The sequence below is a fragment of the Pogona vitticeps genome, chromosome 2 (assembly GCF_051106095.1).
Source record: "Pogona vitticeps strain Pit_001003342236 chromosome 2, PviZW2.1, whole genome shotgun sequence".
Lineage (NCBI taxonomy): Eukaryota > Metazoa > Chordata > Lepidosauria > Squamata > Agamidae > Pogona > Pogona vitticeps.
The window spans coordinates 291975304-292002506 of NC_135784.1; the positions used below are offsets into that span (position 1 = coordinate 291975304).

The following is a 27203-nucleotide window of genomic DNA, read 5'->3' on the forward strand; positions in this document are numbered from 1 at the left end:
GGAACTGTGAAGCTTTTCTCCTCTCTGAGTTTAAGTACTTCTACTGCATAGCAAAGGGAATTTAATGAGAAATTAAATATTCCGCAAAAGTTTACATATACCGGTGTCCTCTTGTGGTGATGCTTTCTGCCCTTTTTTGACAATGTGTAAGCGGTTGCCCTGCACTCGCCTGATAAATTCAGTGTGAGGTGACAGAATGGACAAGGCTGCATGAGGCTGGCAGTGGGCAATAGCAGGTGTCCATGGTCTCTTCTGATTTAATGGGTGAAATTATGAAATCCACATAACAGGAAAAAGGCTTGCTTAAAATCTTCCTCCTGTCATCTGAAGTGGTACAATCTACATTACCACATCAGTCTCCTTCCTGTATAGAGTTATTGTTGCTGCAATCACCTCTAGTTTACTGTGAATGAGGGACCTACTAAATGCCTTAACAACCCTGCTCGGCTCTCGTGGCCGGGGCATCTCATCTTTGGTCATTAATTCCATTTTGCCTTATTGTGCAAGCTATGACAATAATCACAAATTAAAACAAATACAACTGCATATTTCCTCATCTTGCAATATTGTCTTTCTATGCTCTCAAATATTTCACAGCTACAATGTCAAAACAATTGGACTGACCAATTATAAACAAATGTCACTAAATTTGCAAAATGCAGATTGAGGCAAGCTAATGTTAGAATAAACAGTGTTTTCCTCTCCAAGGGACACTGTTTCCAGATATGGAGTCAGTGTCTTATTTATGAGGCTGAACGTTGCAGCTTCCACTCATTTCAGCTTGGGTTTCACTGGGGCCTCATTAATTTGGAAAGCATATTTCCTGCCCTTATACACTACAGAAGAAGTCATGGCAAATGAGCCGTCTTCCTGGTGTGTTGAGGTGCACAACAGAGGCCAACATTGTCCTGTTCCCAGTGCTGAAGTAAAGTTTTGACTCTCAAGGAATTTCCAGATGTGCTATTTTCCGAAGAATCATCCTGTAATAGATCACGTTCTACCAGAGGTGTCTGTGTTTCCTGATGATATCCTCCACATAACTTTCTTCTGTTTTCCACAAATCTGTTCAGGAAGAAAAAGCCAACATAGCTGTGGGATGCTTTGGAACTGACAGCATCAGAAGCTCTCTGTCCGGACACTCTGCCTAGTTGAATTCTGCTTGTTGAAATCAGGTCATCTTGTCTGTCTGAGGAGCAAGCCATCTTAGGCTTCTAGGCCAGAGACAGGAAAAATCACTCCTTCAGACTGCACTTTATTTGATGAACCAGGTTGCAGCTCACAAAAGCCTGCCTGACAAAACTTTCCCTTCCCAACAATACTTTCTGTATAAAATGACTGGGCTTACGCAACACTTGGTGAAATATTTTCAGTCATGTGAAATCTTGACAGTGGAAATGCAGTCGAGCGTGCTTTGAAGAGTGTTACACGTTCCCCTTTTCACATGCCTTTAACTGGTTTGCTGTGCCCCCCCCCCCCCGCCCTCATGATCAAGATATCAAGTAGTGCCATTGTTTTCTTGTTTCCTCATAACCTGCAGAGTTGGAACAGAGATTTCAAAGGCCTGGGATTTCTTCCTTGTATATTTTCTTTCTCATCTTGTCTTCCTGGTATATACTCGTATATATATATTCCTGTTTGGGGAATGCCCAGGGTATTAGACTTTCCAAATCTAACACAGCCAACAAACTTCAAAGCACTTCCCAAAAGTCAGAACAGCAAATTTTGTTTAGATCTGGCAGGGTTTTTTGTTTGCTGTTTGGCTAATATGTAACTGAAGGAAATGACTAAATGCCTCCGATTTCAGAACAATTGTTTTTCAGTTATTTTAGCATCGTTACTAAGACCAGCACTATGTCAACTTTCTTCCTTCTCATAGGGGCACTTTTCATTTTAGGAACAAACAGCTTTTACACCGAAGAGAAATCAAGGTAAGTGAGCTATTTTTAAGGAGTCTGTTATCATCTGTGTGAACGTTTCTCTGAATTTTTCCAGTGTTCTCTTTTTATGGAAACTGCAATCTGAGGAGGGTATATAAAGGCTGCAGTCCTCTGTAACCATACTTAGGAACTGGTGTCATTGAATTTGGTGGGTTTACTTTCAAGAAGACTTACATTATTTAATGAGCACTGAAAATGAAGCTTAAGATGTGGCAAGATGGAGATTTGTCTCCCGCTTGCTTTGAGGATGGGCTGGTTCACTCCTTTCCTAGTGACCAGAAAATTTAAGAGCCCTTGCAAACCAGTCCAGCCCCGTTGTATACCTCCGTATGCCTTTTTTGCTCTCCTGTCAGGGATTACTGCTTTTGTGTTTACATGTAGGTGGGATCACCCTCTTTTGAGTCAGTTCCCGTACATGCTAGGACAGAACCAAAGTGCCTAGCTTAAGCCGATAGTCTAAGATACTTAATCACAGAATCATAGAAAAATGAAGTTGGAAGGGGTCTACGAGGCCATCAAGTCTTTCCCAGAGGAAGCAGAGCAAGGAAGCCGGGGGGGGCACTGCCTCGGAGTGGGCGCCAGCCAGGGGAGGGAAGGCTGGGAAGCCCCACACACCTGCTTGGCCGAGAAACAAACCAGCGAGACCTGCCAAACCGGTGGTTCATGCCCATCTCTAGGCTAGACCACTTTTCACTGTGCCATCCACACGGTGGCACAGCTGTCGATAAAGACACCATCCCTTTATTTTAAAACAGGCAAGAAACCATGGCAAATATGCAGCTGAATCCAGATAATTTCATTTACTCACGTACCTTGCCATGCACTCTCTCATCACATTCAATCTGATTCTATATTTCTACATGCATGCATTGCACTTATAGGCTGTCATAGCCTAAAGATCGTTTTTGAATTCAGTTTACCAACCAATGTTTTATATACTGTATTTTTTGCACCATAAGACTCACTTTTTTCCCACAAAACAGGGGTGTGGAAAGTCTGTGCGTCTTATGGAGCAAAGAAAACAGATTATATTTTCCTGTTTTCTTCTCCTAAAAAATTGGTGCGTCTTATGGAAAGGTGCGTCTTATGGAGCGAAAAATACGGTATATAAAAAGTTTTATTGTTCTGTGCAAGGGTGAGAAGAGAACCGAATGCACCTACTCCCATCGATTGCTTGCTGAGCGCCTGGAGTGAATGGGGACCCTGTAACCCATGTGCACGAGAAAGAGTAAGTCACAAGAATGTGTTGCATTTGTTGCAGAGTTTGGGGTTTTGGGTAAAATTCTATTTTTTGCTACTCACCAGAAGCACAGAGATACTCAAATAGCTTCAAGTTCCCCACAGCCTACCCTTTTCTCACTAACTGGCACTTAAAGTCTCAGCAATTCACTCTGAGATATTTGTAGAAAAATAAAAATAAAAATGACTGTTGCGAGCAGATCAACAGCAAACAAACAACAGACTGACTTCCAGCAGACTAAAGAGAGGGAACAAGGAATTCAGAATTTGAATTCAGAGGCGGTAGGAAATGATTAGTGTGGAAAGATTGACAGCCCAGAAAAGTCTATCCCCGTCACTCAAACCCCAGGCGGCATGCGAGGCTGCAATAAAACCCCAACTGCATCTTTTAGTGAATTAACAGGCTTTGCCTCAAGAGGGATTTAGAAATAGACTTTTCTGTTCAGAGCCATTGACGGCCATAGGTTTGGATTTGGAATGGACAAGCCTTAGACTGTGTTGTCTCCAGTTCAAAAACCCAGGCAGTGAGTGGCATGAAATAACCTCCTTCTAGAACTCTGAAAGCAGGCAGTCCTGGGAAACATAGCTGATGTACAGTGGTTTTAGATGAGGTTTCCATCATGCCATCAACCTTCCTCACTCATGGAATGTTACAGGGGATTCATCCAATATTGTACTCTCCCTTCCTTGTTTCTTCCATCTTATTTCTGAAAAGAAAAAGAAAAAACAAAAGTTCTGCAGGGTCTTCTAATTTCTAGCATGGGTGCATTACATTTGGAAATGCCCGTACTTTGAGTTGGTGTGAGATACTTTTCCATCCGTGACATTTAAAGCAGAACTTGGAAGCGAGGCTATGCTAGCTGAGGATGGAGTGTGGGGTGTTCCAGGAGTCATAGGGTGTGATCAGATAGTGATGCAGGATTGTGCTGGAAATGGTCACTTCGTTAGGAGTGATCTCCCTCATCGTGAATCTTCGGTGCTCACAGGAATCATTTCAGCTCAACAGCAAACATGAGTAGCCCTGTCACTGAACCAAAAAAAGTCAGGATTTGGCATGAAGCAGGGTCATGCCAGTTTGCGACTTCCTGTACATTGTCGGATCACTGGGAAATAGCTTGCACTGGACAGACAGTACAAAACGCGAACTATCTCTCTGATGATACCCACAGTCTAAAGAAGTAACTTTCCCAAACTCTGAGTTCATAGTGTGCTGATAAAACAGAGTTCTGCAAAAATAATTTCCTAACCCCTTACCTCCTCTTCGGTCACCTAAAAATGGCGCACCTGGAAAAGGATCTTCAAGGGGTGTGCTGCAGCAAGGAGGGATAAGGGGTGGGAGTTTCCTCAAACATAGGTGAGTTGGCCTTAAATTACAATCAAGAGTGAATAGCTTTACAAAACATCTGCTCCTCATTTGTTCATGCAGGCTGAAGGTATGCAGTTGTGCTTTTCGACTACAGTTCCCGGAATTTTATAGGTAGCATGACCTGTGGCCATACTATTTGGCAGATTTTGGATATTGTAGGCCCAAACACTAATCTGCACACCTCTACTATAGACCAATCCAGATACCTGCACTGTTGGACTCTTCTTATGGAAGAGAAGGCTGGCTTTGGAGTCTATCATGATGAGTGCCTGCACTTTTTAGGAATTGCTAAATTCCTAAACCATTATGGAGCAGGGGTAGCATTGGCAAGTCTCAAGAACCTGGATAAAATCTCAAAGAAATTGCTATACTTCTCCAGACTTTCAGTTTAGGAGACAAATCTCAAGAGTGAGGAGCACTAGAGGAGATGAACATCTGATGTACACATCTGAGTTGTCTTTGAAGCTCTCTCCATTCATTGCCAGCAGGACCCAGTGTCTCTGTGCATGTGTATTGTGGATGCTTCCCTCCCAGCCTTTCCCTGCTCTGCCTCTGTGACATCACAAGAACTAATCCGTTGACTCTGGAAACTGAGGGAAGGAGGTATCATTGATCTAGCAAGTCGCTTGCAGCAAGATATACATGTTCCCCCCCTTTTATGTTGCACGTTCTTTCCCTCAGCCATTCTCTCCACCTACACTTCATGATGCAGACTAATTTGCCTTCTGTCTTCCCAAAAGTATCGCTCACGAAGCGTCCTGCGTTATGGACAGTTTGGAGGAAGAATGTGCCATGAATCTCTGGGGCACAGAGAAAGCTGCGTGCCAGATACCCCTTGCCTTGAAGAGCAACCAGACTGTGGCAAAGATTTTCAGTGTGACAGCGGTAAGTGTTAGAGATGCAGAAAGTCACAACTACACTTGCAAAAACATCTAAGGGCTACCGGGGGCAGCAAAGATACAGAAAGGTAGCTAGAATTCCCTTGAGCGTTCCTTCTCTGACTTACCTATTTTGGCGTATTATATCCTTGAATATAGATGGACTTGAGTTCTTCTTGGGTCTCCTCTCCCCGCTCCCCAAGTTCCTCAGGCTTTCCACCTGTACCTCTCAGACATGCGGTTTCCTTGGTAAATAGTTTCGCCGCTCTTTTTTCCAGCTTCAGGCAGTTTCTTGATTGGCAATGCACAAACAGGCAAAAAAAATCATTTCAAAAATGTAATTGAAGTGATTCATCGCATCAGCGGTAATCTGGCAGACATTAAGAAATTCACTTCAGGCAATCAGGGGAAGCATTTAATTGACATGAGGGTCAATATGCCTTTCGGACAGGAGGAGCGCACTAAATGGCACACCACTATTCTCCGAGACCTTAACCGATCCTTTGCAGCCCAATTGAGACTGCCCCAAAACAGCCAGTCCCTTTGTCTTTAAGGTGCCTCAGTATTTTGTCCTTGGAGTGGGTCACCCTCCACTGTTATTTTACCCTTTGATTTTGCCAATGCTTCTACAAAAAAAATTTTTAAGACAGTATCCCTGTCCAGTCCAAGCCATTTTGTGGCCTTTTTTCTGTGCACCCATATGGAGGGTCTATAAATTGAATCTTATTTCAGTATTACAAGGAGCCAAACAACCACCAGTGGGATGTGAGGAATGAAGACTCAATTAGGAGGTCAATGGCTTTGGCCACCACCTTGCCATCCATGCCCCTTCCACACCTGCTGCTTAGTAAATACAGAAGCAGCAGCCTCAGCAGCGTCTCCAGCCCTGCCAGTACTGGTTCAAAATGGGACAGATAAAAGCACCTCTTCCCTTCATGGAAAATTACATGGTGAGAAACAGACTACGGGTGCCATCAGACAGAGAAAAAGCTCATGATTTGGATTGCTTGTGTCATGGTCTAGTGTCAGCTACCGTATATTCCAGCAAACACACAATGTATAGGAGATCATAAACCAGCCCAACCCTGCTCTGTGCCCAAGCTTTTTTTGATCCAGCTGCATGGCTACCCTGTAGCTAGGCTGGAGACATACCTGTGTGCATAGAAAGGTTGCTTTAAGGGAGATCACACACACACACACACACACACACACAGACACACACACACACACACACACACACACACACACACGAAGCAACTCTTTTGAATGCAATCAGATGTGATCCTTTATTACTATCTGATTGTACCCTATAAGACATAAAGCAATCTTACTGGGTTTTAGTACAATATGCTAATTCAATGCTGTGAAATATCCGTATAAATGTCCTCTTGTGTTGCTCTTTCTATGCGTTTAGTGGAATATTCTGGTCTAGACTGCATATCCTTAACATATTTTTCTGTAGATATTAAATTACAAATAAGCATGAAGTCCTGTAGCAAATAAAAAGACTGTTGGGGGAATAAAAAATCTGAGAACATTTGGTCCAATCAAAAGAATGCATGAGATGTTCCTTTAATAGGTCAGCAAATGAAGGTAGCCTATCCTTCTAGCCCCATAATCTATTAGCTGTTCCAGTTCTCACCCACCAAACAAATCAAGTCCTTCTGATTGAATAGGTAGGGGTCTTATTTACGTTTCCTGCAAGAGGAAGTCACAAAAGCAGCAAAACCAGGGAGTTGGACAGGGGACAGATTGGATTTGTCTTCACTGTGGAAGGGACTGTCACTCTTGAATTGGCCTTCTCAGCCACACTAGATGCTGTTCCAAGTCCTCCATACAGAGCACGTTACCATAGTCTTTCAAAACTGAAGGATGCCTAACCTAATCTATGATTCTTATCACATAGCAATGTTTGACTCGTTCCTGATTTTGTCCTTAGGACAATGCATAAAGTCACGGTTGGTGTGTAACACAGAAGATGACTGTGGCGATCTCTCCGACGAAGCTGAGTGTGAAAATGAGCGCCCTGCCCCCTGCCGTGATCGGATCATTGATGTATCAGAGCTCGGAAGAATCGCTGGACGTGGGTACGTTACAGAAAGTGTTTATGAGCAGAATATGGAGCCCATCAGAGGGTATCTGATGAGGCATACAGTGCACTATCAGCTCATTGGTTTCTTCCATGAAATACTGTTGTGGAGAAATAAGCTTCCCAAAGTGACCAGAGGAAAGAAAATGCACTTCTTTATAATATTGGAAATACCAGTTCTTGGATGTAATGAGTTATAAGCAATTTCTTTGCCTGTAAAAAGTTACTGGAGCAGGAATCGATAAAGAAGGAACAACAAAATCCTTTTGCAGATATAATGACTAAGGCTTTTTTAAAATATTACTTTTAAAGGACATTTGTAGGCCTCTCCAGAGGCTGTTTGAGCTTTTCATACTGTATGTCCTCTTCTCTTAAACCATCCATAGTGTTTTAAAGGCTGACGTTTGTAACATTATGGGTGAAATCTTGTCAAGCAAGGTCCATTTGCATGAGAGGAAAAATGTCATCAGCATCAGCAAATTGCCATTGATTAAAAGTCCTCCTTTTGCCATTTTGGGGTACTTGTGTGACTTCACTGCATTGGATGAAAGCTGCGTGCAACTCAAAATTGCACAAATGGGGGCCTTTAATCAAGCAATATGCTGGTGGTGGTGACGTTATTCCCTTGGCGCAGATGGAGTTCCCCAGCAGGACTTCAGCCTATCAATCCCAAGATTTATTTTTAAAGAAACAGAAAACGAGAGAAAAGTAAGCAAGATTATAACAAGCAGGAATATGCAGTAGTGGGTTAAAAGTAATGAGAAAGTAAGGAAAACAGAGCACTTTTCAAGTGCTAGCATGAGTAATGGGAAGAAATAACTATTATGGGATAGACAAAATGAGATCTGCATCTACCAGTGCTCATCAGACTCTTATCTGGGGTGTACGTATCTTACATAAGGCCTTGACATGTTCAGCATCCCTAAGAATCAACAAAGCAGCATTGCAGATAATCAAGTGACTGATAATACATTCTCCTTTCTGCGTCATAGAATTAAACATGCTGATTATACAGCTTCTTGATGAGGCCCCCATGGCTTTTCTAAAATTTCATCTATGGTACTTATATCCCCTCTTTCTTTCATGGAAGAGCCTTGTGTGCATTTGCACATAAGAAGGAACTTTTCTGTCTGGCTTGTCTTAGAATCAGCAGGAGCAGCCAAATAATTCTTCTTTTCTCCAGAAATGCAGAGCCAAGCTTGGAAAGGGTTTCCTTCTCTCAGGGTGGAAGCAGAACTCAGAGCTTTATCTGGCCATCTTGCCCCCACCCCACCCCCAGTAGCAAGCAGCATTTGCTCCTAGTTACCCCCTACTGCCCACCTGTGAGTCATGAGGATGAGCCCCCCCGAATCAAACAGGAGGAAGAGATTGTAGCATGTCCTTGACAAGAAAAAAGAAAGTTTATACTTAAACAAAGCAAAAGGAAAATGAAGAAGATAAGAGGCGTTACTATTTATTTTCCGAACGCTCAGCAGTGGTTCTCCTCTAGATTTCAGTGCCTTCTAAAATTTTCTGCCTTCGGACAAAGCCTCTGTTGCTTTGCTCTAATTACAGCCCTGCTAGTTATCTGTATTGGCTCAAGCAAGAGTTCTGTCGGTTCCACTCCTTTACTAGTTGAGAAATCTTCCCCCTCCCCATGGTAATTTTAGAGCTGAGTTTACCAGAAAGCAGGACTGGGGAACTGTGACCCTCTCTATTTATAATATAATAAATAGCAATGAATAGCAATATATATATTTGACGGCATCTGACATATGGAGATCCTAGTAGGGTTTTTGAGGTATGTGAGATATTAAAGGAGGGAATTTTGCTAGTGGTGCCACCAAAGTGTGTATGACCATGTGGGAATTTGAACCCAGGTCTCCTGCTAGACCACACTGACTACCTAACCCTTTGTTATATTGGCTAATTAGGTAAAAAAAACTTCTGGAGGGCCATGGTGACCTACTGTTGCCATAAAACAACAAAATATTTCAGCTGCGGTCTCTGATTGCAGACATTTTTCTTTGAGCTCTGCGTCCTGCCTCTTCTCTGTGTGGCTGTACAGCAGAGGGAGATGCAGAAATTTTGATAGACTGGCCGTATTGATTAAACGTGTGGCCTCGGATACTATTATTTAGATATTATTTAAGATACAGTGGGGTCTTGACTTGAGAACTTAATCCGTATTGGAAGGCAGTTCTCAAGTCAAAAAGTCTGTAAGTCAAGTCTCCATTGACCTACAGTGCATTGAAAACCGATTAATCCCGTAACAGGCCATTTTTGTTCCATTTTGGTTTTTTTTCCGGTCTGTAAGTCAAATCTCAGTCTGCAAGTCAAACCTAAATTTTGCGGCCAGAGAAGTCTGTAACTCAAAAAGTCTGTAAGTCAAGCCGTCTGTAAGTCAAGGGTCCACTGTACTCTACTTAAGCCGCCTAGAGTGGTCGAATACGATCAGATAGGCGGGATAGAAATAAATAAATAAATAAATAAATAAATAAATAAATAAATAAATAAATAAATAAATAAATAAATAATATATTATTTATATATTATTCACACAGTATCAACATTCTAGGAATGCAACCGAGGGCAAATGCATTTCACAATGAGTTTTTCAATGGAATGTGTGACAGAGTCCGTGATGGGAATACCGGCATATATTATCGCAAGCCGTGGAATGTGGCTGTGCTCAATTACGAGGTAAGTCTGTCTGTTCCTCAGGGGGGGGTTCTTTCTGAAGTGCACTCAGCTACCGTTGTTGTCGTTGTTACATGCTGTCAAGTTGGAATCAACATATAGCAACCTTAATAAGGTAAGTGAGATATTTAAAGAATGTTTTTATCAGTTTCAGTCCCTCAGTGAATTTCCATGGCTGAATGGAAATTTGTCCCCTGCTCTCCAAAGTTGTAGTTCATCACACTGTCCTACATTACATTGGGTTTCCGGTTTGCCATAGAAATGCATATTTCTACAATGTATTTACCATCATCGGCCATTAGAGGGAGCCAGGGAGCATACTATGTACAGGCTTTTCAGCATCCACAGTGTGGGCTTCAACCTGATCTTCTGCAGGTCCTACTGTATTTAGAATCAGAGGTTGGACATGTCATTTTTTAAAACGACAACTCCCAGATTCCTCAGCTGGGGGATTTGGGAAGTTGTCGCCTGAAGAGTAAGATTTCTAACCTCTGCTTAGGATTGCCTTGCCGTTTTATTAAACACCAATTTAATTACATTCTTCTGCCTCCCGCATCCTCAAGACAAGTGGAGAAAAGAACTTCAGATCTGAGTATTATGAGGACCAGGTGACATCCGTGAAAGAATTCTTAAGTAAGACAGAACACACGTTTGGGGCAAGCCTCTCTTTGAAACTGACTCCTACTGAGACAAAAGATACTCCAACGGAGACAAAAGATACTCCAGCTGAGACCAAAGGTTTTTCCTCCATTGAACCCAGTCTGACAATCTCATCAAGTGGAACCAATAGTGTCAGCACATTCTTGAATGAATCCAAAGGAAAGGTAAGTTGGGGGGGGGGAAGGCAATTTTTTGTGTGATTCCTGGAAATTTGATATCAGCATAGCATGAGAAATACCACTATAATCCCCTGCACACTTACCTCTGAGCATGATCCATTCATCATGGGGCCATACATTATAAATAGTGTGTCGTTAGAAGCAGCAATACCTTCAGAGCTGAAAAAGTCTGATTGTCACAGCATACTCTTTTCACTCCTCATGTTGTTCACAAATTGGCTTGCTTTGTTCTGTGACTGGGCTTGTACTAGTAAGCACCACTTTTATACCCAGGCACAAAGCTCTGCCAGAACTATATCCCTGCAACAGTAACATGCTTTCAGTTGCTAGTAACTAACTGTAACATATAGGTTGACCCATAGTGGGACATTCAAGTAAGCATGTATAGATACACAACATACCATCAACCTCATCAGCATGACTGACGGTTAAGGAGGAAGGAGGTGGTGGATCTGCAACACATGGATGACCACAGGATCACCATCCATGCTTTGCGGACTCTGTGAGGACAGTCCAGAACCAAAGGTGTATGTGTGGGGGGTTCTGCGCTATCAAGTCAGGACTGACTTATAGTGACCCTCACAGGGTTTTCAGGGTATGGGAGATATTTATTTATTTATTTATTTATTTATTTATTTATTTATTTATTTACTTATTTACTTATTTACTTATTTACTTATTTACTTATTTACTTATTTACTTACTTACTTTATATGCCGCCCACTCTACCCAAAGGTCTCTGGGCGGCTTACAACAATTAAAATTCAATACAATAAAAATTAAAATATGATTAAAATACAATTAAAATACGATTAAAATACAATTAAAATTGCCACCATCAAGACCCACAGTTAATGTTATTTCAATTAAAAGCCTTCACTCCCCAATGAGTTTCTGTGACCAAGTGGGGATTCGAACCCTGCTTTCCAGAGTCCTAATCCATTACTCTATTCACTACACCACATTGGAAGGTAGGCCTGGAAAATGCCTACCAATGAAATTTCCTATTGCTTCTGGAGAGCTGCTCTGGGGGAGGGCCCATGGGAATTGTTGTTAATATTGTGGATGGCTTCCCAGCTGCACCCATCCTGTGGCCAGAGAAATGCCCAGGGAGGCCAGAACCGGCTCTGGCATTAGGATCAGTGATAAAGCAGCCACAAAGATACAGATGCCAACTCTTCTTCAGTCCGGAGGCCTGGACTCAATCAATAATCCCAGCAGATCTAATTGATTTACCATATGCCATCTACATCACAAAGGGGCCTATTATGGGGGTGGAGGGTCTTAGGACTGGAGGAGGGCTTCCAAGATGAAGGCTTCCAAGACCTGACAAGGTTGCCCACCTCTGCTTTAAACAGTTGAGAAGAGGGAAACACAAGAGGTGCCTTCTTGTGACCATGAAATGGATCTAGTGTTCTTTTCCTCATGGGACATTGTGGGCGGACATTTTGAGAAAGAGACAAGCAGGGCTCTGACAGGCTAAACCCTTTTATATACAGAACTACTGTTCCCCAAATCCCTTGCTAGAAAGAGGCATCTTTAATCTAGTTTATAATGTACAAAATGGTATTGCTCCCCATTAAGTGGACGGTTATGAATATAACAGGTGGGGAAACAACCCACTCTTCTGTTTTGCCCACGGGCAAAATGGTGGAACGCGGACTTCTTTCCTTCCTTGCAGAAAAAAACGTTTTTGCACGTAAAATCAAGTATCCAGCTGGGATCTTTCATAATGCGGACACGCGACGTCCGCCTGAATGACGTGTTCCTTGAAGATTTAAAGTATCTGCCCACCGAATATGAAAAGGGAGAATATTTCAAATTTCTGGAAACATATGGAACACATTATGCACGGAGGGGGACTTACGGAGGAATATATGAACTGCTCTACATTTTGGACGATGAAACAATGTCAAAGGAAGGTATGCATTTGCAATAAAAATCTACCTCTTACACATGTTGCATTCTGGGAGCAAGAGGAGGGCACATAGCAAAACTGGAGCCTTCCATTTTGAAAATGTCCGCATAAAAACTTTAACTTTTGGCTTTAGGTAGTGTTGGGCCTTCTTTAAATGTTATCTATCATTCTTTTGCTCCATATTTAGCCTTCAGGGTGGTATACATTTATTCGTTTCGTAATTCATAATTTGTAATTTGTTTCGTAATACAATTATTCATTTCATAATTACCCTTTGCATTAAAATGCGCACATGTACAGGCTTACTTGTAATAATAATAAGAAGAATGTGTTGTCATTAATGGCATGCTGTCAAGTCAATTCCAACTGACGGCAGCCCTGTCCAGGGTGGCTAGAGATAGATTACTCAGAAGTAGTTTACTATTCCCTTCTTCAGGGGCAGGGGTGTGCCCTGGGACTGTACAACTTGCCCACAGCTACACAGGTTGGTTTTTCTCCCAAGAAGCACCATGAGAACCAAACTCCCAACCTCTGGCTCTGCAGCCTCATATTCAGATCACAGTGCAATTCAGCCAGCTACCTTTCATCTACCTTTCATCATCTACCTTTCACTGCAAAACAAGTGCTAGCTATCAGCAGAGATTAGGTGCTGACCTAAAAAGATTCAACCTGTTTTTCTGATAGGCTTGTGTGATCCTGGGCAAAGCAACCCGAGAACAATGTCTTTTGTGGTGAGTCCAATTGTATCTGACTATCGCATGCCTCCAACTTTGCGGCAAACGCCGAAGGCCTCCAGCAGAGGCTGGAGGTTCCTCTCTTAACTGCTTAAGACATTTGGAGGTGTTGCTTCAAGGCCCATCTCAGTGGGTGATGATGAGCTGTGGTGTTGGCCCACACCATGGAGGGCATTAGCTTGCATTCTATCTGTGACTGTTTCTCAATATCTCAGCATAACTATTGTCAAATGGTTCTGTCTGACATCTGGACCCTTGCTCTATATCACACTATACTGTGTAAACTGTAATAGCTGGCATTGTGTCCACATTAAGTCCATTTCCTGGTAAGGTCACTTGGCAAGCAGGAGAACTCAGCCTTTGGCCTTGAATCTCAGGGTCCCCCCCCCCCCCATCATACAAACATTCATCCATCGTAACACAGAAACCACAGAAGATCTTTAACCAAAATACAACCGTCTTTGAAATATTTAGAACATAACATACCTGTCCTTCTTAGTCTACTGCTGCTTCAACAGTGGATTAAGTCCAGCCAGAATGATTTGTTTTGGGTTTTATCCCTGGGGTCTCAGGATTTCATAATGGCATCTTGGGGAAACGGGATCCTGCCAACTCTGGTCTGGTTTCAAAATTCCTCTTGACGGACTTAAGATCAACCGGAAATCTTCCGTTAGATTAAAATCCACCTACGACCCACACTGTTTAGAAAGCAGTGTTAGCGGGCTATATAGCTTAGTGAGTTAGATATCTGGCTGTGAAAACAGAGGTTGGGAGTTCAGTTCCCCACTGTGCATCCTAGAGGAGCCAGCCTATGTAGCCTTGGGTAAGCTGCACAGCCTCAGAGTGCCATTAGAAGAAGGGAATGCTAAACCACTTCTGAGTACTCTCTATCTGGAAAACCCTGAAAAAGGGATGCCATCAATCAGAATTGATTAATATTATTAATAATAATGCACTTTCATCCCACTGTATGTTGTAGCCTTCAACCAATTAATTTTCCTCAGCAAATTTTAGTTGCACTGCATATTTGGAATTTAAATTTATATTTTATCTTCTCTCTCTCTCTCTCTCTCTCTCTCTCTCTCTCTCTCTCTCTCTCTCTCTCACACACACACACACACACACACACACACACACACACACACACACCATTTTGCAAATGTTGCTATACAGCTCAGACTATGACATCATAAAGATACATCTCAGTTTTAACCTGAAACCTCAGAGAATGAAATGCATCTGAGGTCTCAGTTCCACTGACAATAAAATCCACTGTTGTATCATTTTTAGTGCACACTCGAGTTACACATGTGCGGAGCACTATAGCAGGGGAGCAGGTTTTTCTGCTCCTCTGCCAGAGGTCCATTTATTTGGGGGAGGGGAATGTGGAATCAATTCATTGGAATCGATTCTGCATATGTGAACACCGCACCCACTTTTTAAAAAATCCTGCTATCTGATATAGCATTATACCAGATAGCAGAGATTAAATAAATAAACAAAAGTCAGCTCGTGTGCGCCCGCTCGCTCCCCTCTTGCTTGCTTGCCCCTTCATCCACCTGGTCATCCCTTCACCACCCTGGTCACCTTCCTTGCTCATTAAGCCCCTCATCCGGCCCTCATCCAGCCCAGACACCCCTTCGCCTGCTCAGTTGCCCATTGGTCCACTTGGTCACCCCCCACCTTGCTTGCTCAGCCCCTCACCCATCCTATCAGCCCTTCACCCACCCAGTCACCCCTTTGGTCACTCAGCCACATGCCTGCCCACTTATTCACTCATCCTCCTACCCCACCCCCATGCTTTTGCAATCACTCACCACCCACCAACCCCTCAGGTACCTGTCCCAACTCCCTCCCACCCTCAAACCTTGCCCCCAATCCCAGCGTCCCACTTCGTCAGAGAGAGAGAGAGAGAGAGGAGATATGACAACAAGTGAACCTCTTGAACAACGTGTTGGCTCAATTGGGGGAAAAACGTTTGGGTGCTGGGAAGCCTCCTTCTTTCCTTGTCGCTCTCCTTGGTATTTATTTTGAGTTGTTATATTGATTAATAGATCAACTAACTAATTTTAATGAATTGGTCAACTGACAGCACAAGGTTCAATGTAATCGTGGATTTTTGTTAACGTCTCGTAGTTACACACAGTTGTGTTATGGCAACTCCTCAGAAAGGGACGCAAGAAGTACAGGATAACAACTTATAAAGGAAGTCGATTCCTTGCTAAATATCATGCCCTTGTGAATTCTTTTAGGCTTACTGATTCAGCTATGTTATTCCAACTTTCCCTCCTTTCACCTCCAACAATGTTTTTATTAACTCTCTTTTCAGGAATCACCAAAACAGATGTAAAGAATTGTCTGGGTTTCACGGCAGGTGTTGCTGCGTCAGCTAGTGGCATGGACGTCAATGCTAACATTACAGATAATAAGTGTAAAACGGAGCAAATGAAAAACGGTATTGAAAGAAACCTTTTTCGTTCAGCTGGTTTCCCTTCCCCACTTTCTTCTGAATTGTGTGGTGTAAACAACAGCTGTTGTGTTTTTAAGGAAAGGCAAGCTTCTTCATGTTCCCCCTCCCCTCGTTTATTTGAAAAGAAATTAAGGAGGCAACAATCTCATGTAGACAGCTGGCTACTGCTGCATAATTGTGCATTGTGACATTGAACTCTGCACTTCATTTGTTTTACAAAGGAAAGGTAAAAAATGTGTTTGTTTTTCTGCATATGTATTCCCTCTGAGTACATTCAAAGATTAGAAGCAATAGGTTACAAGTAACAACAAGGAACTAGTTACTTTTGGGTAACTGCTGATGCAACGAGCAGTTACAAATTAATTTTTAGGTGTAATGAATAACACTGAAATCACTTCTAGAGACGGATGGATTGTTATTCTTCAGATTTTATGCAACTTGGTTTTGCCTTTTCTACTCTGATAAATATTTCCAAGGTGCAATATCAGTAGAGAATATCACTGGAAAGTTGGTCATACAAATGCAGGGAGTTCATAATGTGTGACGTGACTAATTACCTGCACAGTTCGAGTAATAATAGCTGCAGTGACAACTTGGCTTTTATGAATAAGTGCACTTTTAAAACGTAACTTAAAACATAACTTTTTAAAAGTTTTAAAGACTTTGAAAGCATAACTTTCTGAGCACTTGTCTGGGGCGTATGCTTTCCAGTTTCTTATGGGGGGGGGGGGAGAGAAACATAAACGGTGCTCATCTGAGCTCACTGCTGAAGACAGATGTTACGTTTGAAGTGTTATGGGGTTGGCCCAAGCATGTGAACGCTTCCTTGCAAAGAAGGGCTTTGTGTGCAGCATATCTGGCTTCAGGCCCTTTTCATCATATTGAATTCTATTTCCCTTTACATTCATTTGGGGATATTTATATCTCAGCTAGCAACACAGAGTGCCCAGACCCAAAATGTACCATGTAAGACAGGGGAACCAGTTTTACATGGTATGACCAAGCACTGCCCTTTTATGCCATGGGGCTTGCTGGTAGAAGGAGGGATCAGCCTCCCATTCCAACTCAACAATTGCCACAGCATCCAACAGTTGCCTGATTTAGCCAGCTGAGGAATAATGAAAGGGCAGTGACCAATGGATATAAGGACTACCAGGGATTCTCTTGGGTCCTCATCCATGGTGTGATAGTAAACGTGGAAGTATAAGTGTCCATCATAGTAGTCATCATAGGCTAGTAGTCCCACGGGAGTCCAAAAAATACAAGCATTTGAATCAGTCTCTCTTGACAAATTAGGAGCATGTCTTTTCTAGGGATAATGGCTTTTGATTGCCCACCCAAGATGAATCAACACTCAAATGCTTTACATTGTAACAAGGATAGCTTTTAACAATATAGGTTGCATAATCTACTTGCTTCCCAGGTACTCTGAAGATTCCAGCTAAGCTCTGATTCACCTAAGAAGCCCTAGGACCTAGGTGGCAGATAATATAATAGCCCCTACCATTTAGGGTCCTGGGGCTTCAACAGTGTGAGACCCAGCTCTCTTACACCACTGGGCCTCACTAGATGAGGCACTGATTCCCTCTCTGAAAGAAATGGACTTGTAAGAGGAAAAGAGTACCTGTTTATTCTAACATGAAGTTGCCTTAATTATCCAGGTGGGAGACAGCACTGCTTGCATATCTGATGTTTCAGAAAGGCAACACTGATAGATTTGCATGCCTGGAGGGATAAGGGCACATGGGGCATGCCTTATGGTGTGATCTGAGTCTGTGTCTGAGTCCTGGTTATATCTCTGCCTTTCCAGATTTCCAGCTAGCTTATCTTCTAGCTTGTTTATACGGTGGTGGTAGTTATTTAAAAATCTTTTATCCAAGTAAAGGCAGAGCCTGAGAAAGTTACTTTTTGGACTACACTTCCAATTTCCCAGAATCAGAGTGTTGCTTGGGGGATTCTGGCCATTGTAATCCAACAAAGCAAACTCCCCCTACCCCGGCTTGAAACACCGAAATCAAATGCCTTTCTGACCCTCTTTATATTCTCAGTGGAGCAGTCCTGCTCCTACAGAATTCATCGTTGGCTTAGCTCTAATTTCTTTTCTCCTCATAGTTGACAATTCAAGTGGAAACACAGTTGTCAACGGTGTGCTCTCACAAGTTAAAGGCGGGAAGACAGATGTTTTAGTGAGGCTGAAGGAAATGCTGTCAACTGGCCAAAAGGTTATTGATGTTGAGAACTACGTCCAGTGGGCTGCTACGCTTCCAGATGCTCCCGCGGTGATATCACAAGAAGTAAGAGTCTTTCCCCCACTGCCAAACAAGTATATTTATTGGTAAATAGCTGCAAACACCATTATCTCATCTGCTATCACACATAAAGTTATCCAGAGTGTCATTTCTTGCCACCACTCGGAATACAGAGACCAGAAAGTGGGCAACTTTAGTAAGTGATACAAGCTACATATTTGCATCAGTTACACACTTAGTGTGCAGTTAAGGAGCAAGATACTTGGAGGATATTCTCTAATATCGCTACCCACTGTATAGATGGAACAAACCCGAACCGTACATTACAGATAGCAGAACAAAATGTTACCTCTGCTTCATAAAGCTATACAAAGTTGTGTCTCAAAGGTCTTTGAGATGTTTAGATCCATTCCGGATATTGCCACTTTTGAGATCTTAATTATCTTCCTTCAGTAAGGTACAATTACTGCAGGGATTACTAGGGAACATCCAGATTTAAGTAGAAGGAAGACTGGTGAGCAGCCATGGTTATAAGTCCCCCACTTTGGAAATCAAAAGTATGAAAAACGTCATTTCCCATACATCACACAGCTATGGAATTCCTTACCATCAGACAACACCATCCTCAATTTATATCACACGTTAAGTAATCTAGAATCCCATTCTTGCCACCATTGGGAATCTAGAAACCCGAAAGTGGGTAAATCTAGTAAGTGAGCCAAGCCATATACTTGGATCAATGACACACATAATCTATAATTAAAAAGCAGAGCATATGAAGCATATTCTATACTACATTGATGTTAATGGAAAATACTGAAGCTGTACGTTACAACATGCACCACTTTGGAAGAGGGAATTCCTTAAGTGTTAAAAAAAATATTGGCACAAACTGAAATTTTATCAACTCTCATAGTTTGCAAATTGGCCTGCTTGATTTTGTGATTGGTCGTTGAGTGGAGCACTAGTTTGATTTCCAAGTATGACTGCTCAGTCATGAGTATCTGGCAGAATCATCTTTCTGGCACAACCCACAGATTTCAGCTTCCGTAATGCATAGTCGGACTCTGTGTCTAGTGTCAAGAACAGTCAGATAATGCAGACCAGATACACAACTGTGTCAGTCCACAGACTATAGATCACATCACGAATGCATGCTTCACAATCACTGAACCAAGGATGAATATTGAGAATTTTAAAAAGTCCACAACTAACCTAAATAAGTAGTTATCCTCTTGCACACATTTAGGATCCCTTGCCTTATGCACTCAGATGTCTTGTGACATTTGTGAACTGAACAAAAGCTTAACAATGTGAGGTGGGATGTCTGTGACCAGAACCAGCTTGTTCACATGATCCATGATCATGTTTCCAATGAGCTCCACAGAACACAGTTGACCTTAAGGATTAGAAACCCTCTGTGGAAATGCAAAAGAGACTTACAAATAGATTTTGGATGTAATAGTTTTGTTTGGGGGTGGGGTACTCTCTAGATGGTCATGTATATTACTTTTTTAAAAAATTGGAGTATGCTAATCTAGCTTCATTTGGAGGGCCTCATGCTCATTCTGGAGAAGAGAGATGCGGTTACAAAATCCTGCCCTGGCAGCACCATTGAGCTTTTGCTCCAACAGTCACCCACAAATAATACCCTCACACTGATGTGAGAGTGCACCACTGTGGAAGATCTAAAAGGGAGCCCACCTGCTCATCTCCCATCTCTTCTGGGACCCAGTCACTGTCTATTCTCTGCTTTTCTTGTGAGCCACACTCTCTTTGTTTACAAAACCAGATGTTAATAAGAGAATCTCCTCCCATCAGAGGCTTCTGGAGATGCACATATTCATTCTTGCCAATATTTTTCCCTAGCAACATAGGACTGCTCTGGTTAGGGGTGGGGAACCATCCAGAAGGCCTTACTGGGACACGCAGTTCCCACCCCATTGCAAAGGCCATGAGAATACTATTGGGCAACGCCACTGTAAATCCGCTCATCTCTCTGCTCCTTAAACTCATTTTCATGGTCTTTTCATGGTAAGTGGAATATATGCGTGGGAAGGTGAGTGCCACACCTGCACAACAGCCATAACCACGTGCTTTAGAAATGTATCTCATAAGGTGTTTGAAATTCCCCACAGGCAAGCCCAATTTCAACGCTTGTCCCGTCGAAGATGCCCGACGCCGAGATAAAGAAACGGAACCTCGACAGAGCAGTGGAAGACTATGTTGCGGAATACAGTGTGTGCAAATGCCAGCCCTGTCAAAATGGTGGGACTGTCATGCTGCTGAATGGAAAGTGTGAATGCGGATGCACGGCTTATTTCAAAGGAGACGCCTGCGAGATCCCAGCAGAAACTCTTGCCTCAGGTTAGATGTCACTCCGGCCTTCTCTTCAGGCTTCAGTTCAAATCCACAAATGTTTTTGCCTGCCAGCAAAACAACAACAACAAAGAGGGTGCTTGGCGGGGTGTTGAAAAACCTGGGAACAACAGAATTAAACAAGGTAGTGGTGTAGTAGGAAATTTAAAAGGGCAGGTGCTTTTGTGAGAAAAGGTCATATTAGTTTCTGGTCCAAAGTTGTGTGGGCTATAGGGATGTGAAACACCACAGCTTTTGGTTTTATTGCATTTCTTTAAACCATTTCTGAATTTCCACCCATCCTTGTTTTGTCTTACAATTTTGCGTTTCTGTCCCACCCTGAAATTTATGCATAGTTTTCCACACTGTTCCACAATGACCATTTCTTTCCACATTTCATCACCTTTGAGCAACTTCTCCCCACTGCTTAAAGTAATTTATGTTTAATTTTCAATGTTGCAGATGGTTTAGGTTTTCTCATTTGCCATCCAAGAAATACTTCATAATGCAAAAGGTCATTTCCCCCAAACTTGGGCTCTCCTGATGTTTTAGACTGCAAAATCCATCATCCTTAGTAAAATGACAATGATGGGATTTGTAGTTCAAATGCAGTAAGTTTAGTTTGAGGAAGATGTTATTTATTTATATATTTATCTATTTATCTATTTATCTATTTATTTTAACTTATATGCTGCCCACACTACCCAAAGGTCCCTGGGCAGCTTACAACAATTTAAATGGATTAAAAGATGAAACAATTAAAATACAATTACAAATACAGTACTCTAAAAATTGCCATCAGGACCCATAGCTGATATTATTTCAATTAAAAATCTTCTGGAACAGGAAGGTTTTGACCTGGTGCCGAAATGTCATCAGTGTTGGTGCCAGACAGATCTCCGTTGGGGTGGCGTTCCGTAGTCTGGGGGCAGCTGCCGAAAAGGCCCTTTCTCTACAAGCCCTCCCTCTTACCTCCTTGAGAGACGGATCTTTCAGGAGGGCCCCCTGGCTAGATCTTAATTGCCAGGTAGGTTCATATGGAAGGAGGCGGTCCTTCAGGTATCCAGGGCCCAAGCTGTTTAAGGCTTTATATGTCAAAACAAGCACTTTGAATTGGCCCGGGCAGCAACTGGTAGCCAATGTAATTTAAACAGAATCATCTTGATGTGTTCCCTAGTGGCCCCATCAGTCACCAGTTGCACAGGTCATTTTGGACCAGTTGCACTCACAGGACCGTCTTCAAAGACAGCCCCACATAGAGCGCATTGCAGTAATCTATACGGGATATTACCAGTATACGTGTAACTGTCATGAGACTCTGCTCCAGGTAGGACCGTAGCTGGTATAATTTCAACAGCTGAAGGGAGGCACCCCTGGCCATGAAGTCCACCTGGGCTTCCAGAGTTAGACTGTGATCCAGAAGCACCACAGGCGGCGGACCCTGTCCCTTAGGGGGAGTGTAACCCCATTCAGGGCAGGGAAATGTCCATCAAAGCACACACTCACATCATTTCCATCTTGTCTGGATTGAGTTTCAATTTATTAACCCTCATCCAGTCCATTATCAGGTCCAGACATGAGTTCAGCACAGAAACCACCTCACTTGGATTGGTGGAAGATGAGAGGTAGAGCTGAGTTGTTGTTGATGATGTTTAGTCATTAAGTCGTGTATAAGTCTTTGTGACCCCACATTTATACCTAGAAAACCCTGAGAAGGGTCACCATGACTCAAAACTGGAATGCAATTATTCTTATTTGTTGTTGTTTAGTCGTTAAGTCGTGTCCGACTCTTCGTGACCCCATGGACCAGAGCATGCCAGGCCCTCCTGTCTTCTACTGCCTCCCAGACTTGGGTCAAATTCATGTTGGTCGCTTCGATGACACTGTCCATCCATCTCATCCTCTGTCATCCCCTTCTCCTCTTGCCTTCACACTTTCCCAACATCAGGGTCTTTTCCAGGGAGTCTTCCCTTCTTATCAGATGGCCAAAGTATTGGAGCCTCAGCTTCAGGATTTGTCCTTCCAGTGAGCACTGGAGGTTGATTTCCTTCAAAATGGATACGTTTGATCTCTTTGCAGTCCAGGGGACTCTCAAGCACCAGCACCACAGAACTATCATCAGCATATTTCTGACTCCTCAGCCCAAACCTCCTGATGACCTCTCCCAGTGGTTCCATGTAGATGTTAAACAGCATGGAGAACAGTATTGAGCCCTGAGGAATCCCATGACATAAACGCCATGGGGGCAGAGCAACTGTCCTCCAGCACCACCTTCTGGATACGGTCAGCCAGGAAGGAGCAGAACCACCATAAAGTGGTGCCCCCCGACTTCCAACCCAGCCAGGCTATCCTAAAGGATGCCATGGTCGATGGTGTCGAAAGCCACAGGGTCACACTCCCTCTCTCCCTGCAAAGGTCATTGTACAGGATGACCAAGGCAGTCTCCATATCAAAGCCTGGCCTGAAACCTGATTGAAATTGATCCAGAAAATCCGTTTCATCCAGCAGTGCCTGGAGTTGCCCAGCCCAACCCACTCCAACACCTTGCCCAAATAAGGGAGGTTCGCCACTGGTCGGTAGTTACCCACCAGGCTTGGGTCCAGGTTAGGCTTTTTAAGGAGTGGCTGAATCACCACCTCTTTCAAGGTGGTAGGGACCACTCCTTCTCTCAAAGAGGCATTCATGGCTTCCTGGACCCAGGTGCGAACTCCTCTGGCAGATCTTCCAATTAGCCAAGATGGGCAAGGGTCGAGTGGAGTGGTAGTAGAACAGACAGATCCCAGCACCCTGTCCACATCCTCTAGTCTCAACAATTGAAACTCATCCATTAATACTTGACCTAAGCACGGCACACTGGACACATCCTCTGATTCTGCAGTAACTGTGGAGTCCAACCCATTGCAAATCTGTGCGATTTTTCCTCGAAGTGAATGGCAAACTCATCACAGTGAGCTGATGAGCAGTCTGGAACCTCCACCAGATTTCCTGGTTGAAGAAGATCCCGGACCACCCAAAACAGCTTTGCTGGATGACATTCTGAGGAAGCAATATGGATGGCAAAATATTGCAGTTTTGCCAACCGTATTGTCACGAAATAGGCCCAGTAATGGGTTCTAAGTCGTGTTCGATCAGACTCCCAGCGGGATTTCCGGCCGTCTCCCCTCTCACTTCATTGTCCGCAGTTCAGAAGTATACCAAGGAGCTATCTGGACTCTGCGTGCAGGGAGAGGCCACTTAGGCACAATCGTGTCAACCGCCCGGGTCATCTCCCTATTCCATAGGGTGACCTGAGCTTCAACAGGGGTGCGGACCATATCAGACGGATAATCCCCCGGAGCATTCAGGAAACCATCCTGATCCATTCGTCTCCCAAGGCGGATCATCTTAATAGATCCCCCCACCCTTTCAGAGGAGACTTTGTTATGTCAAAGTTATGGAGCAATTTATTGCCTGGTACCAAGATGTTGTGACGCTTATGCACCTTCTGAATACAACTCTGAATACAGCTTTGAAAAAAAAAATACAGATCTTAAAGGCAGAACTATATGTTTGATAGAGTACTGGAATCAAGAACCTAGGTCTCCACCAAAGAGGACAATCAGTTGAAAGGGAAAGATTACGAACCCTCCTCACTCGTGCTTTGCAGTTGTGCTTTGAAGACCCACATTGTAAAAACATGTACTGTAGTTAAACTTGTTGAACATGCAGTTGTACATAAAGGGACATGCACATTTCAAGGTGCATCCTAAGTGATCATTTGGGTACATAGATACTAAGACTTGTTGCAGAATGCACATCACACGAATCTGTATTCTTGATGCTTTTTTTGTCGGAAACTTAACAAGACATTTGTGCATTGTTTTCAATACAGCTCCGGTTATCAATACAGCTACTGATGGGAGTTGGAGCTGCTGGTCTAGCTGGTCTGCATGTCAACAGGGAAAACGCACTCGAACAAGACTGTGTAATAATCCTGCACCTGGAAATGGAGGCAAGCCGTGCGCAGGAGCAAACTCGGAACCAGGCTATTGCTCTGACAGAGAGAGATAAATGTTGAACGCCCCAGCCAGGTTTGTATCTACTTGGGTTTACTAATTACTGTAAGACAGCTTCCCATGACCAGAAAATCTTTGGAAGATGCATGTCTCCTTTATATGGAAGGACAAAACAACTCTTTTAAGGTCTTCTTTGTTCAATAATGGATAGAAATGTCTGTATCAGCATGGTATAGACAATTTTGTCTTTGAAAGACCCTTTGCACCCTTGAGAGGTCTGAGACTTTAACTCAAGAGGTCTAACTAGGGTTTTTTTTTTTCATCCTGGTTTCTGCAATGTGTGCACAACACATTTCACATAAAACCCCTCTGGATCGTTTTCATTTTATGGAGCTAAGCTCCTACATAGATGAAGACTATTCTCCTCAGGCAAGCTTTTCCTTAGTGACTGACTTTCTAGGAGAGGTTTTTTAAAAAGTGGTTGGTTTGTGTTTTGTTGTATGTAATTATGTTTTTAGTAATGCTTTTACCTAACATTTTAATACAGTGTTAGTAGTTCTCTTTAAATATTTAAATAGAGATAGACATAAATCAGAAAAATTGTGATTGAGATGCATGATACATCAAGGTCGATGAATCATGAATTATGAATTGATGATTTTTTTTCCTGACGAATAGTTCACTCAATGTGTCAATTTGTTTTTGAATTTTAAACACTAGAAAATGATCCCCCAAGCTCATAGAAACACCAAATTCACCTAGAAGCTTCTACCAACTCTCCTCTACACTTCCTCCATGTTTCGTGAAGATTGGGTTCCAGACATCCAAGTGATATACCCACAAAATGGGTACCAATCTTCACCAAACTTGGAGGGATTGTAAAGAAGACTCTTGGGAAGCATCTCTGTATTTTTGTATCTCTAGGTGCCTGGAGGCCATTTTACAGCCAAACGAATCAATGGATAAAAAAATCACTAAAAATTCATCGATTCGTATTAATTGGGGGCATTGATTCGCACGAATACGAACTGACAAATTAGACATTTATTTTAATTCGTGCCTATCTCTATATTTGAATAATGTATTGGTTTTAGGTTTTAATATTTATTTATTTAAACGATTTATATCCAGACTTTATTTACATACTTTTAATATTTTGTTTTCACACATATTGTGTGTAAGTGCCTGTGGGTCCTTTTTAAGGAGAAAGGTGAGGCAAAAATATTTAAAATAAATAGGAAACACAGTAAGACAGACTGATCAGAAAAATACAAAAAGCCCATTGAGTCCATCCATTTTTACAAGGCAACCATCATGTCACTTTTCAATAATATACATTTTATATAATTGTGCAAAGGAAAGCCTATTATTAAGCCACACATTCTTTCTGTCCCCACCCACCCCACTACCCAGCAGCTCATAATGGGTCACATCCAGACTTTTCACCAAGGTATTTAATGTTGAAATGTTTACTGTATACTTCTGAGAAAACCCAGGGTACCTCTGAATGCTGAGACCTCCTTCTTGTTTCTGTGCCAGCTGAACGTTTTGTTTGTACCTCTGTTGGCAGGTGTCTGATGGGAACCGTAACCCAGCCTGAATGACTCTCAGATCTACTCATCACACTTCCTGCTGTGAAAGAGATCAAAAGATATGCCAGACGATGTCTGAATCTCAGAATCATGAGTTGCTATTAATTTTTCAAAAAGCACAGATGAAAATAAACTTCTCTTGGTGACTTGCTGGGCAGGAGGCATGTGTATGACCTTTTTCTTAAAGCTTTTATTCTGCCCTTATAGGAATTCTTCAGCTATTCACGTGGCATGCTCCTACCCATCGCCCACTCAGTGCCCTCCACTTCTGTCAGTCCCCCATGTGCCACCCTGTTTCTCTTGGTGGTGAAATTTTTATAGCCACCACCAGCCACCTCCTGCAGTGATGAGGAGGCCGGGTTACCTAGGCCCAGTCCATGAGGGCAATATTATATAGGATGTTACCCTAAAACTATTACAGGGTTAAGAGGAAAAGAAATGAGAATCTACAAACTCTCAGCCTCTTTGAAAGGATGTCACAAGGAAGACATTTTTGCAAAGAATTTATTTCAAGGTTAACAAAGGGCAACTTTGAATTATTTGTCGAAATATCATCTTACGTGGTTCCCACACTTAAATTCTGTCAGGCACTCAGCTCTACCACTTTGGAAGATCTTTTCAGACCACTTCCTGGTGCCCTACAGACTGTAATCCACCCACCAATAAAGTGGATCCCACAGAATATTACAGCTGATTAGTCTGTGAATTGTAGCCTGTCTGAACAGTACCAGGATTAAGATAGGAGAAGGGTAGTTATGAAGGAAAACACTCTGGTCCCTTAAGAGGATAGTTGCCGCTTTTTTATAGCAAATACCCAGCACTCTGAATCACTGACTACCTGTTTTGTTTTGTTTTTTTCA

General features: G+C 42.6%; 1 protein-coding gene across 1 annotated transcript; it reads left to right on the plus strand.

Annotated features, from left to right (window-relative positions):
• The first annotated feature begins 1581 nt into the window (after positions 1 to 1581).
• Positions 1582 to 26500, plus strand: C9 (complement C9). The gene is made up of 12 exons (XM_072992814.2): positions 1582 to 1928; positions 3072 to 3165; positions 5283 to 5427; positions 7360 to 7507; positions 10053 to 10191; positions 10752 to 11012; positions 12709 to 12949; positions 16009 to 16134; positions 18262 to 18443; positions 20537 to 20765; positions 24628 to 24826; positions 26322 to 26500. Exons 1-11 carry the CDS (start codon positions 1789 to 1791, stop codon positions 24804 to 24806), a joined length of 1884 nt encoding a protein of 627 aa, XP_072848915.2. The 5' UTR covers positions 1582 to 1788; the 3' UTR covers positions 24807 to 24826; positions 26322 to 26500.
• The last annotated feature ends 703 nt before the right edge of the window (positions 26501 to 27203 follow it).

Excerpts from the sequence above, each read along its gene's own strand:
- C9 (XM_072992814.2), top strand. The coding sequence starts at position 1,789 with ATGCCTCCGATTTCAGAACAATTGTTTTTCAGTTATTTTAGCATCGTT. Across the intron at positions 5,428-7,359 it reads AGATTTTCAGTGTGACAGCG|GACAATGCATAAAGTCACGG; the intron begins GTAAGTGTTAGA and ends TTTTGTCCTTAG. Across the intron at positions 11,013-12,708 it reads TGAATGAATCCAAAGGAAAG|AAAAAAACGTTTTTGCACGT; the intron begins GTAAGTTGGGGG and ends CCTTCCTTGCAG.